Source organism: Rhinopithecus bieti, unplaced genomic scaffold (assembly GCF_001698545.2).
Source record: "Rhinopithecus bieti isolate Rb0 unplaced genomic scaffold, ASM169854v2 scaffold_11919, whole genome shotgun sequence".
Lineage (NCBI taxonomy): Eukaryota > Metazoa > Chordata > Mammalia > Primates > Cercopithecidae > Rhinopithecus > Rhinopithecus bieti.
In genome coordinates this window covers 1690076-1702918 of record NW_016807055.1, presented here as the reverse complement: position 1 = coordinate 1702918, position 12843 = coordinate 1690076, and the positions used below count along the sequence as shown (strand labels likewise).

Genomic DNA, 12843 nt, shown 5'->3' with positions numbered 1-12843 from the left:
AAAAAAAAAAAAAAAAAAAAAAAAAAACAGAAAGAAAGAAAAGGGCTGGGCACGGTGGCTCATGCCTGTAATCCCAGCACTTCGGGAGGCTGAGGTGGGTGGATCACCTGAGGTCAGGAGTTCGAGACCAGGCTGGCCAACATGGTGAAACCCCGTCTCTACTAAAAATACAAAAATTAGCCAGGTGGTGGTGGATGCCTGTAATCCCAGCTACTCAGGAGGCTGAGGCCAGAGAACCGTTTGAACCTGGGAGGGTGGGGTTGCAGTGAGCCGAGATCGCGCCACTGTACTCCAGCCAGAGTGACAGAGTGAAACTCCATCTCAAAACTAAATAAATAATAAAATAAAAATTAAACAGAGGCCGGACACAGTGGCTCACGCCTGTAATCCTAGCACTTTCAGAGGCCGAGGTGAGCAGATTGCCTGAGCTCAGGAGTTCGAGACCAGCCTGGGCAACACCGTGAAACTCCATCTCCATTAAAATACAAAAAGTTAGACAGGTGTGGTGGCACGAGCCTGAAGTCCCAGCTACTCGGGAGGCTGAGGCAGGAGAATGCCTTGAATCAGGGAGGTGGAGGTTGCAGTGAGCCAAGATCACACCACTGCACTCCAGCCTGGATGACAGAGCAAGACTCTATTTCCAAAAAACAACAAAAAAAAAAAAAAAAAAGAAGAAGAAGAAACGAAAAAAGACAGCGGATCCAGGCTAATCAGCTGGTAAACACTAATGCCAGACCTCTTGATAAAGAGACTAATAAAATTTGTAGCAAGAGAGGCTTCATCTATGGGATGCTTTTAGCAGAACATACTTAGTCTAGGATTGCTTATGTAAGTGACCCAGGAATTAATGGATTTATGACATCTGACCCCCCTGAGAATGCCACATAAGCTATGTAACTCAAGATTAAGTGGAGGTGTTTTATCACCAAGAGAGCTCCTTCTATGTAAATGATATGAACTGCACACATCACTTAGAGACCTCACAGGTTCCCAAGTGGTCTGGTGGTTAAACAAAAATCTTTCTAAAAAATAAAATTATTTTTTAAAAGAGACCTCACAGGTAATCTTGTTCCAGAGTATACCCTATGCACACAGACCTAGGGAGCCCTGTCAATCGTCCTGAACATCTTCCTGCTTTGCTTGTGCCTCCGATGGCCAGTATCTTCAAAATTATTCATGAGGCTTCATTCAGAGTGAGCGCTCTAACTTATGTGTCTCTGATGTGGAATACTCCCAACTTGCTGTGTTATCCTTGTACTAAATAACAAAAGACAACATATAATCATAGAAGCCTTTCCTGGGTTTTAGATTTTGACTGAGTCTTGAAGGATAAATTTCTCAAAGATGGGGAGAAAATGGAGGATATGAATAAGGGAAAAAATATGAGGAAAACCCAAAGGAACACAAGACAGTAAGGATACAAAACTGATTCTAATGAATAATTTAAAAAAAGAGGCTGAAGACATATGGAGCACATCACAGAGAACTTCAGAAGTCAGAGAGATGTGTAAACACAATGCAGCTTTCAGTGAAAAAATCAGGTAGTGAAAGTGGAATGTAAGAAAGATGATTCTGGTAATACTGTGAGGAAAGGACTGAGAGAGGGTGTATCTGGAATGAGGGAAGTCAATTACAAGCTACTGTAGAAATTAAACCTTTGCATGTATGGCCAAATGACTTGACAAGGGTACCAAGACTACGCAATGGGAAAAGATAGTCTCTTCAACAAATGTGCTGAAAAAACTATATATCCACATTCTAAGAATGAAGTTGGACCCCTATACCATATACAAAAATTAATTCAAAATGAATTAAAGACCTACACGTAAGACCAAACTATGAAACTCCTAGAAGGAAATATAGGGGGAAGGCTTCAGTATATTAGACTTGGCAATGCTTTTTTGGATATGATACAAAAAGCACAGGTAACAAAAACAAGAACAGACAAATGGGACTTCATCAACTTTAAAATCTTCTGCACATCAAAGGAAACAATCAGCAGAGTGAAAAAGCAACCTATGGAATAGATGAAAATATTTCCAAATCATATATTTGATAAAGTATTAATACTCAGAATATAGAAGAAACTACAACAACAAAATAAATAACCCAATTTAAAAATGGGCAAAGGGCTGGGCTCAGTGGCTCATGCCTGTAATCCCAGTACTTTGGGAGGCCGAGGTGGGAGGACTACTTGAGGTCAAGAGTTCGAGACCAGCCTGGCCAACATGGCTAAACCCCATCTCCACTAAAAATACAAAATTAGCTGGGCATGGTGTTGCATGCCTGTAATTCTAGCTACTTGGGAGACTGAGGCACAAGAATCACTGGAACCCAGGAGGTGGAGGTTGCAGTGAGCCAAGATCACACCACTGCATTCTAGACTGGGCGACGGAGCAAAACTGCATCAAAAAAAACAAAAAAAAAAGGAAAAAATGGGCAATTAATGTCAACAGGCAATTCTTTAAAGATACACAAATGGCCAAAAAATGCATGAATCAAAGTAAAATGTGAATCAAAACCGCACGACCAGCCAGGCATGGTGGCTCACACCTGTAATCCAAAATTTTGGGAGGCCAAAGTGGGAGGATCGCTTGAGCCCAGGAGTTGGAGACCAGCCTGGGCAACATGGTGAAACTCCATCTCTACAACAAATACAAAAATTAGCCAGGTGTGGTGGCACATGCCTAAAGCCCCAGCTACTTAGAAAACTGAGGTGGGAGGATCCTTTGAGCCTGAGAGGTCAAGGCTGCAGTGAGCCAAGATCATGCCACTGCACTCCAGCCTGGGAACCAGAGTGACACCCTGTATCCAAAAAAAAAAAGAAAAGAAAAGAAAACACATGAGATATCACCTCCACCCATTAGAATGGCTACTATCAGAAGAACAGAAAACAGCAAGTGTTGATGAAGACGTGAAGAAATCAGAACCTTGTGCACTGTTAGTGGGAATGTAAAAAGATGTATGCATTATGGAAAACTGCATGAAGGTTCATCAAAAAATTAAAAGGACCATGATAGGATCTAGCAATCCCACTTCTAGAAATATATCCAAAAGAATGTGAAACAGGGTCTCAAAAATATATTTGTATGCCCATGTCCATTCCAGCATTATTCACAATAGCCAAGGGGTGCAAGTAATCTCAATGTCCATGGACAGATGAATGCATAAGGAAAATGTGTTACCCATGCAACAGGAATATTAGGCAGCCTTTAAAAAGAAGAAAATCCTGTTATATGCTACAACATGATGCACTTCAAGGACATTATAGTAAGCAAAATAAGCCAGGCACAAAAGGATAAACACTGTATGATTCCATTCATATGAATTATGTAGTCAAAATCATAGAAACAGAAAGTAGAAAGGTGGTTGTCTAGTGCCTGCAGGAGAGGGAATTAGTGTTTAATGGGCATAGAGTTTCAATTTTGCAAAATGAAAAAGTTCTAAAGGTCTGTTGCACAATAATGTGAATATACTTAACACAACTGAACTGTATTCTTAAAAATGGTTGAGATGGGCCGGGCGCAGTGACTCACACCTGTAATCCCAGCACTTCAGGAGGCCGAAGAGGGTGGATCACTTGAGGTCAGGAGTTTGAAACCAGCCTGGCCAACATGGTGAAATCTCGTTTCTACTAAAAATAAAAAAATTAGCCAGGCATGGTGGTGGGCACCTGTAATCTCAGCTACTTGGGAAGCTGAGGCAGGAGACTCACCTGAACCTCGGAGGTGGAGGTTGCAGTGAGCTGAGATGGCGCCACTGCACTCCAGCCTGGGCGACAAAGCGAGACTCCATCTCAAAAATAATAATTCACTAGTGATGATTATCAGTATTATGAATTGTTAGTTTAGTTATTTACATTGTATGTATTTAAAATAAAAGTAGTCTTTAAAAAAAAATTTTTTTTTACAGACAGGGTTTCTGTTTTGCCCAGGCTGGATCTCAGCTCACTGGACTCACTGTGTAAACTCTTGGACTCATGCAATCCTTCCACCTTAGCCTCCCAAACAGCTAGAACTACAGGCAAGCACCATCACGCCCAGCTAATTTTTTCTTTTTTTTTTTTTCTTTTTGTAGGGATGGGATCTCACAATGTTACCCAGGCTGGTCTCAAACTCCCGGCCTCAAGCGATCCTCCTCTGCCTCAACCTCCCAAAGTGCTGGGATTTATAGACGTGAGCCCCTGAGCCCAGGCAAAAGTAGCCTTTTAAATTTAAAAAAATAAAAAAGATTATGTATTTCAATGAGTCACTAGGATAATGTCAATATAAGAATTTGGGGACAGGCAGAAGTTAGTGTCAGGAATATGAGCTAAACCCAAAATGAGTCAGAGTGATATTTGTCCTTTTCCATAAACAGCCCCACTGAATTCTAAGATTCAGTGAATACCATTCAGCTTGCATTGTACAACATGAAGGGTGAAAGAATGAGCTGTCCTTGAAGTGCACACCATGTTGTAGCATATAACAGGATTTTCTTCTTTTTAAAGGCTGCATAATATTCCTGTTGCATGGGTAACACATTTTCCTTATGCATTCATCTGTCCATGGACATTGAGATTACTTGCACCCCTTGGCTATTGTGAATAATGCTGGAATGGACATGGGCATACAAATACATTTTTGAGACCCTGTTTCATCATAAAGCACCATCGTACTGCAAAGAGCAGGGTTTAAAAGTTAGCACCACCACTTGCTAGCTAGGGAAGCTTGGGTAAGTTACTCTAACCTTTCCAAGGCTCACTTTCCTCATTTGTATGATGGTGATAACAATTCATATCACAGATCCATATCTTTTATATACTAACTTTAGGATCACAGGAAAAGGTTTTGCCCAAACTAAGAATAAACAGCATGACTTTAAAATAATAAATGATATCAGTAACATACCGCTGATTCACAAAAGGGCTGGAAAGCTCTGCAAGCAGGCGATAATTCCCAATGTATACCAGCACTCCATTTTTCTGAATGATAAACATAAAACACAACGTCAAGGATAACATTCTTAACAAAATTCTCAAATACTGTAGAAATATCCAAATAGCTTCTCAGTATAATATAACAATCAATACCAAAACAGATCAAGAAGTTTTCTACCTTTTACTGTTAAACTGATTTTCTTGGTGAGAATATAGAAAGATCCTTGGAATTCTACAGTATTTTTAAAAAACAGTAAATTATACACTTATGTTCACTTATGTATATAGTGTCCCCTTAATGAAAATAGGCTTCAAGCAGTTGTCTCACGTTAAACAAGTGAACTCTGTAAATAACCATTAGTAATGGCATTTTCAAATGACTGTAGGAAAGAATGATCACAAAGTGCCGTGAATTTCAGAAGGTGAGGAGTTTTATAACGATGTAACACCCGATAGGAACTCACTTTATATCCACTAAGTGGAAGCACCTTAAAAATCTCAAAAAAGCACTTATCCTAAATAACAATACATAAGCCTGTCAGTAGAGGTCTATTTGCACAGTATGACAACATAGGCCGCCGTGTTTGTTCTGAAAAATATATTTGTGAATCAGAAGATCCTAGAGCTAAATTTAGGATCTTTGAGACCTTTTCAAGTTTAAACATAATACATAATACATTCTACCAATTAAATAATATGAAAAGTTTAGCAGAGTTAGTAAACATTGGAAAGAGAACCAAAAGTATACATTCTAAAAACTTTTAGAATATACTTTAAAAATTGCTACTAAGTAAATGGAGTCACTCCAGCACTTCCAATTAAATACGAATTATGATTACATGCCAAAGAAAATAGTCCTCCCCACCCCAATACATTAGATATACACAAAAGTTTGGAAACTATTTTTCTACTGGCTACACCATGCTACCTTCCAAATGAGAACAATATGAAGCATTAAAAAAGGTGAACTTTTATTTGATAATTTTAGTATTTATTCATGAAAATTATTTTAGGGATTCAATATTCTAAGCTAGATTATACAAACTATCTTTAACAAGGTTAATCTAAAACTTTTTATAATCACAAATTCATTATCCTTAGCAATACTTAGAATGTGTGATGAGGAAGAAGGAAGGAGAGATGGCCAAAGACACAGAAACAGCAGGCAAGAGGAGCACTGAATACATAGGGGGTGACCAACTTTTCAGAGAGTCAACCAGGGCACAGCCATACCAGTCCAGAGGCATAACAACGTATGAGAAAGAATTATGCAGAGGTTTTATTACTTTAACACACAAATATGAAGAATAGGTATTTATTTGAAATTATTATTCTATACTAGTTTTCTGTTATAATAAATGCTTTTATTTAAACAAGATGGAAGAAGTGCAGATTAATTTAGATGTGCTTGCCTGTCTTATCCCAGACTTGAGAGACACGGTCTCCTTAGGTGCTTGCACATCTCCTCCATCAAGCCTGTATTAGTCTGCTAGTGCTGTCATAACAAAATACCAAAAACTGGGTGGCTTAAGCAACAGAAATGTATTGTCTCACACGGAGGCTAGAAGTCCAAGATCAAGGGGTTAACGGGATCATGTGCTCTCTGCAGGCACTAGGGAAGAATCTGTTCTGGGACTCTCAGCCAGCTTCCTGCAGTTCCTTGGCTTGTGGCAGCCTAACTCCAGTCTCCACGTGGCATTATCCTTGTGTGCATGTCTGTGCCCAAATTTCCCCTTTTCATAAGGAGACCAGTTATAGCGGATTAGGGGCCCACCATATTTTAATACAAACTCAACTAACTACATCTACGATGACCCTATTGCCAACTGAGGTTACATTCTAAGGTATTGGGAGTTAGGACTTCAACCTATGAATTCTGGAGGGGACACAATTCAACCCATAACAATGCCCGATCCCAAATTCTTTCCTGCCTATTGTGCAATATGTTCTGTATTGTCTCCCTAATTAAATTTTATGTGTCTTTCCCTCTGTCTATAACATATCATTATATACTAATATATATAAAATACCACAGATTTCCATATACAATAATAACTTTCCTTCTCAGTGATGTCTGGGACACTCTGGTGTTGATATCATAACTGTTCTCATTTGCATTATCTGAACTCTCAGAAAATACACAGTATTCATTGTGTGGTAGGTTAAACTAACACTATGTCAATACAAATCACAACAGTTACTCCAATGGGCAAAGTCAATGACAGACTGTTACTGCTCACAATTACAACACACTTAAGTTGCATCAGTGGATGATCCATTACTGTGAACTGCAAATCATAGTTGCCATGATTTTGTTGTATCACAGGAAGGGGTTTCCCAGGCTGCAGGATTTTCAGTGGTAAAATGGTACGACTTGGACAGCTCTCAACAGGCCACTCTCATCTTTGTTTTATTATAAATGCATTTAGGCTGGGCATGGTGGCTCACACAGGTAATCCCAGCACATTGGGAGGCCGAGGCAGGAGGATCACTTGAGCCTAGAGGTTCAAGACCAGCCTGGGCAAACACAGCAAAACCCCATCTCTATACAAAAATTAAAAAAAACAAATAATTCATTTTAATGTATATTCAAAATCACATTTGCAGCTAAAAAAAAAAGCAAAGGGCTGAGAAAAGCACAAATGTCTGAGCCCTCTAATTTATTCAGCATAAAGAAGCACTTTAAAGATAATAAGGAACAAATTGCCATTTGCATTTCAAACTCCTGAAGTATTTTGTGTGCTTTTTTAATGAAAAAATTTGGTGCCTTGTTCAAAGTTGAGGTGAGTTTTCTCAAAAGAATTGCTTGGAATATTTAAGAAGAAGTTAAAATAACAAGTAAAGTAAAACAAGACAAATTAAATGTTCTGGTTTTTTTGCTACCTCTGTAGTTAAATTCTATAGTGAATTAGGGCAAGGGAGAACTTTGAAAATAGTACACAACTAAAATATCACTCGAGGGGACAAAAAAATGAAAGGAAAAAGTTATTTTAATGAGATTCTTACTTGAGCCAGACACAAACATCTTAGAAAGGTTTGTATTATGGCTGGGTCTGGTGGCTCATGCCTGTAATCCCAGGAGGAGGACGAAGCAGGCAGATTACGAGGTCAGGAGATCAAGACCAACCTGGCTAACACGGTGAAACCCCATCTCTACTAAAAATACAAAAAATTAGCCGGGCGTGGTGGCGGTCGCCTGTAGTCCCAGCTACTCGGGAGGCTGAGGCAGGAGAATGGCGTGAACCCAGGAGGCGGAGCTTGCAGTGAGCCGAGATCGTGCCACTGCACTCCAGTCTGGGTGACAGAGTGAGACTCTGTCTCAAAAAAAAAAAAAAGAAAGAAAGAAAGATTTGTATTATTATAATCCCTCACTAAGATAAATTCATGTATATAATAAACATGAAACATTAAAAAAATTATAGGTGAACTTTTTACTCCTTAAGGATAATTTCTCTCATTCATAACACTGACTTTCTCCCCTCAAAGGTGATTTTTCTTCTGATCTATTTTTCCTAACAATTCTCTTTAGTTGTTCTAAGTCTATGGCATTCTACATAACTACGTTCAATGTTTAGAGAACATGACAGACCAGACTGCTGCAAAATGTTATTAGTTAATGTGTTCCTAAGGTCAGCCAAAATTCTTGCTAAATTTCTTACTATATCCTTCAAATAAATAGTTTTTCCAAAGATGAGATCAAATACCAAAATTTATTTTTATACAACTTATAAAGTATTTTAAAGCAGACTCCCCAAAGTCATGTAAAATATCAAAATACTATAGCAGCAATAGCCTGAGCCTTAATTAAACTTTAAAAACTATTTTAGACTGGGCGCAATGGTGCACACCTGTAGTCTGACTCAGCTACTTAGCTAAGGCAGGAAGATCACCTGAACCCAGAAGTTTGAGGTTGTGGCTGTAAACTGTGATCACACTACTGCACACCAGCCTGGGTGACACGGCGAGACAGTTTCTTAAAACAAAATTTTAAAAGATTCTAAAAATTTCTCTCTAGTTAATATTAACTTTAAAAATTAAAAAAAATCACAAAATATACTATAAGACCTTTTTTGAGAGTTTAAAAGATTACTTTTTCCAACTCCTTTCATATTGGTAAAGAGTTAAAAGTATTAACCAAAGTACCAAATTAATATCAGATAAAACTTGACTTCATGATTTTCATTAAGTACTAAAAGAGTCACTGTAAAAATGGTAAATCTGGTGTTATGTTCATGTAAACAACTTTGACCAAAGTGCAAATTTTACTTTGAGGAAACTGTCTCTTGAATTTGAAAAAAATTGGGCATAACATCTTGGCCCTTCTCATTCCTCTCTCCTCTTCCCAAAGAGAATGGTTAGTTCCAGTATTTCTAGCCCAGTGGTTCTTGTGTAGTTCCCAGATAAGAGCATCAGCATGACCTGGGAACTTGCTAGATATGCATATTCCTGGGCCCCATCCAAGACATATTGAATGGGAAACCATGACGGGTGGGACCAGCAGCTGTGTTTTGCAGGCCCTCCAGGTGATTCCAAGGTATACTAAAGTGAGAGAAGTGCTTTCCTAGTCTAGAAATTGCCACCCATCTATATAAGCCCCAAGGAGCTAGCTCCCTATTTCTCAGAAACCGTGCTGAGCAAAGGTTTATAAACACCTACCCCAGACTGCACAGCTCTTAAGGTGGACCTGCTACAATCCTCTAGAACAGTTTTTCCTGACCCCTTAACTCTTAGCTGGGAGAACCCCCAGTCCACTGTCTCCACAGATGTCTCTGTTTATCTATTAAAGTACTTAGCTCCTTGCAAATATCTACATTTCCTGTTCCTTATTCACTACTATATCCATAAAGCCTCACACAGTGCCTGGTCCATGTTTCCTGAGTTAAACCTTGCCTTCTCACTGCTGTTAAACAAGCACATCACCTCTAAAGTCAAAATCCCAAGAGTCCTTCAGGACTATTTCTGAGTGGGAGGGAGGATTATCAGAATATTAGCCTTTGGCTGGATGTGGTGGCTCATGCCTATAATCCCAGCCTTCAGGAGGCTGAGGCAGGAGGATCATTTGAGCCCAGCCAGGGCAACATTAGTGAGACCCTGTCTCTTAAAAAAAGAAAAAAAAAAACAACACTCACATTTCATTCCAAAAGAAAAGAAGAAAATCATCCAGATTTTAATCTCATAAAGATATCAGTGGAACAGAATTAGAAGTTATCAAACTTGTTATAAGAAAATAAAAATGTCTGAATCTCCAAACATTGATACATTTAGATTTAGTGAAGCAAGGCTGGTAAAAGTGGGTAAGCATGCAGAAGAAGTAGGGGAATGTAGGGCCCATGTAACAGAAGTAAAACATCTAGAAGCAGACGGTTAGTGGGCACACTAGCAAACTAAGGAGCAATAAGATGTAGTCTAAAAGAAAGACAAACCAGGGTTATAGCTCTGCCCTTACTAGCCGTGTGACCTTTTGCCTATTACTGAACTCCTCTGATCCTACTCCAAGAAATCTATAACAAAGGGTTAATACTTTTAAACTGGGTGGAGCCCACCACAGCTCAAGGAGGCCTGCCTGCCTCTGTAGACTCTACCTTTGGGGCAGGGCATAGCTGAACAAAAGGCAGCAGAAACTTCTGCAGACTTAAACATCCCTGTCTAACAGCTTTGAAGAGAGTAGTGGTTCTCCCAGCACAGAGTTTGAGATCTGAGAACGAACAGACTGCCTCCTCAAGTGGGTCCCTGATTCCCGAGTAGCCTAACTGGGAGGCACCTCCTAGTAGGGGCTGACTGACACCTCATACGGCTGGGTGCCCCTCTGAGACAAAGCTTCCAGAGGAAGGATCAGGCAGCAACATCCGTCATTCTGCAATATTTGCTGTTCTGCAGCCTCTGCNTTTGCCTATTACTGAACTCCTCTGATCCTACTCCAAGAAATCTATAACAAAGGGTTAATACTTTTAAACTGGGTGGAGCCCACCACAGCTCAAGGAGGCCTGCCTGCCTCTGTAGACTCTACCTTTGGGGGCAGGGCATAGCTGAACAAAAGGCAGCAGAAACTTCTGCAGACTTAAACATCCCTGTCTAACAGCTTTGAAGAGAGTAGTGGTTCTCCCAGCACAGAGTTTGAGATCTGAGAACGAACAGACTGCCTCCTCAAGTGGGTCCCTGATTCCCGAGTAGCCTAACTGGGAGGCACCTCCTAGTAGGGGCTGACTGACACCTCATACGGCTGGGTGCCCCTCTGAGACAAAGCTTCCAGAGGAAGGATCAGGCAGCAACATCCGTCATTCTGCAATATTTGCTGTTCTGCAGCCTCTGCTGGTGATACCCAGGCAAACAGGTCTGGAGTGGACCTCCAGCAAACTCCAACAGACCCGCAGCTGAGGGTCCTGACTGTTAGAAGGAAAACTAACAGAAAGGCCATCCACACCAAAGCCCCATCTGTACATCACCATCATCAAAGACCAAAGGTAGATAAAACCACAAAGATGGGAAAAAACTAGAGCAGAAAAGCTGAAAATTCTAAAAATCAGGGCAGTTATTCTCCCCCAAAAGAATGCAGCTCCTCGCCAGCAACAGAACAAAGCTGGATGGAGAATGACTTTGACAAGTTGAGAGTAGAAGGCTTCAGACTATCAGTAATAACAAACTTCTCCGAGCTAAAGGAGGATGTTCGAACCCATCGCAAAGAAGCTAAAACCTTGAAAAAAGATGAGACGAATGGCTAACTAGAATAAACAGCATAGAGAAGACCTTAAATGACCTGATGGAGCTGAAAACCATGGCACAAGAACTACCTGACGCTTGCACAAGCTTCAGTAAGCAATTCAATCAAGTGGAAGAAACGGTATCAGTGATTAAAGATCAAATGAATGAAATGAAGTGAGAAAAGAACTTCAGAGAAAAAAGAGTAAAAAGAAACGAACAAAGCCTCCAAGAAATGTGGGACTATGTGAAAAGACCAAATCTACGTCTGATTGGTATACCCGAAAGTGACGAGGAGAATGGAACCAAGTTGGAAAACACTCTTCAGGATATTATCCAGGAGAACTTCCCCAACCTAGCAAGGCAGCCAACATTCAAATTCAGGAAATACAGAGAATGTCACAAAGACATTTCCTCAAGAAGAGCCAAGTCCAAGACACATAATTGTCAGATTCACCAAAGTTGAAATGAAGGAAAAAAATGTTAAGGCAGCCAGAGAGACAGGTCGGGTTACCCACAAAGGGAAGCCCATCAGACTAACAGCGGATATCTCGGCACAAACTCTACAAACTAGAAGAGAGTGGGGGCCAATATTCAACATTCTTAAAGAAAGGAATCTTTATATCCTTCCTTTATAAAGAAAGGAATCTTTATATCCCAGATTTTCATATCCAGCCAAACTAAGCTTCATAAGTGAAGGAGAAATAAAATCCTTTACTGACAAGCAAACGCTGACAGATTTCGTCACCACCAGGCCTGCCTTACAAGAGCTCCTGAAGGAAGCACTAAACATAGAAAGGAACAACCAGTAACAACCACTGCAAATGCATGCCAAATTGTAAAGACCATCGATGCTAGGAAGAAACTGCATCAACTAATGGGCAAAACAACCAGCTAACATCATAATGACAGGATCAAATTCACATATAATAATATTAACCTTAAATGTAAATGGGCTAAATGCTCCAATTAAAAGACACAGACTGGCGAATTGGATAAAGAGTCAAGACCCATCAGTGTGCTGTATTCAGGAGACCCATCTCACATGCAAAGACACACATAGGCTCAAAATAAAGGGATGGAGGAAGATCTACCAAGCAAATGGAAAACAAAAAAAAAGCAGGGGTTGCAATCCTACTCTCTGATAAAACAGACTTTAAACCATCAAAGATCAAAAGAGACAAAGAAGGCCATTACATAATGGTAAAGGGATCAATTCAACAGGAAGA

General features: G+C 39.9%; 1 protein-coding gene across 22 annotated transcripts in view; it reads right to left on the bottom strand.

Moving 5' to 3' along the window:
- The window catches only part of TLCD4 (TLC domain containing 4), a 113410-nt gene that overhangs the window by 13844 nt on the left and 86723 nt on the right, over nt 1–12843 (bottom strand). For all 22 annotated transcript variants that reach the window (XM_017879799.1, XM_017879804.1, XM_017879800.1 and 19 more), the window contains one exon: nt 4890–4963. In XM_017879799.1, the coding sequence (XP_017735288.1) occupies nt 4890–4963 (74 nt within the window). The remainder of the gene's footprint in view (nt 1–4889; nt 4964–12843) is intronic.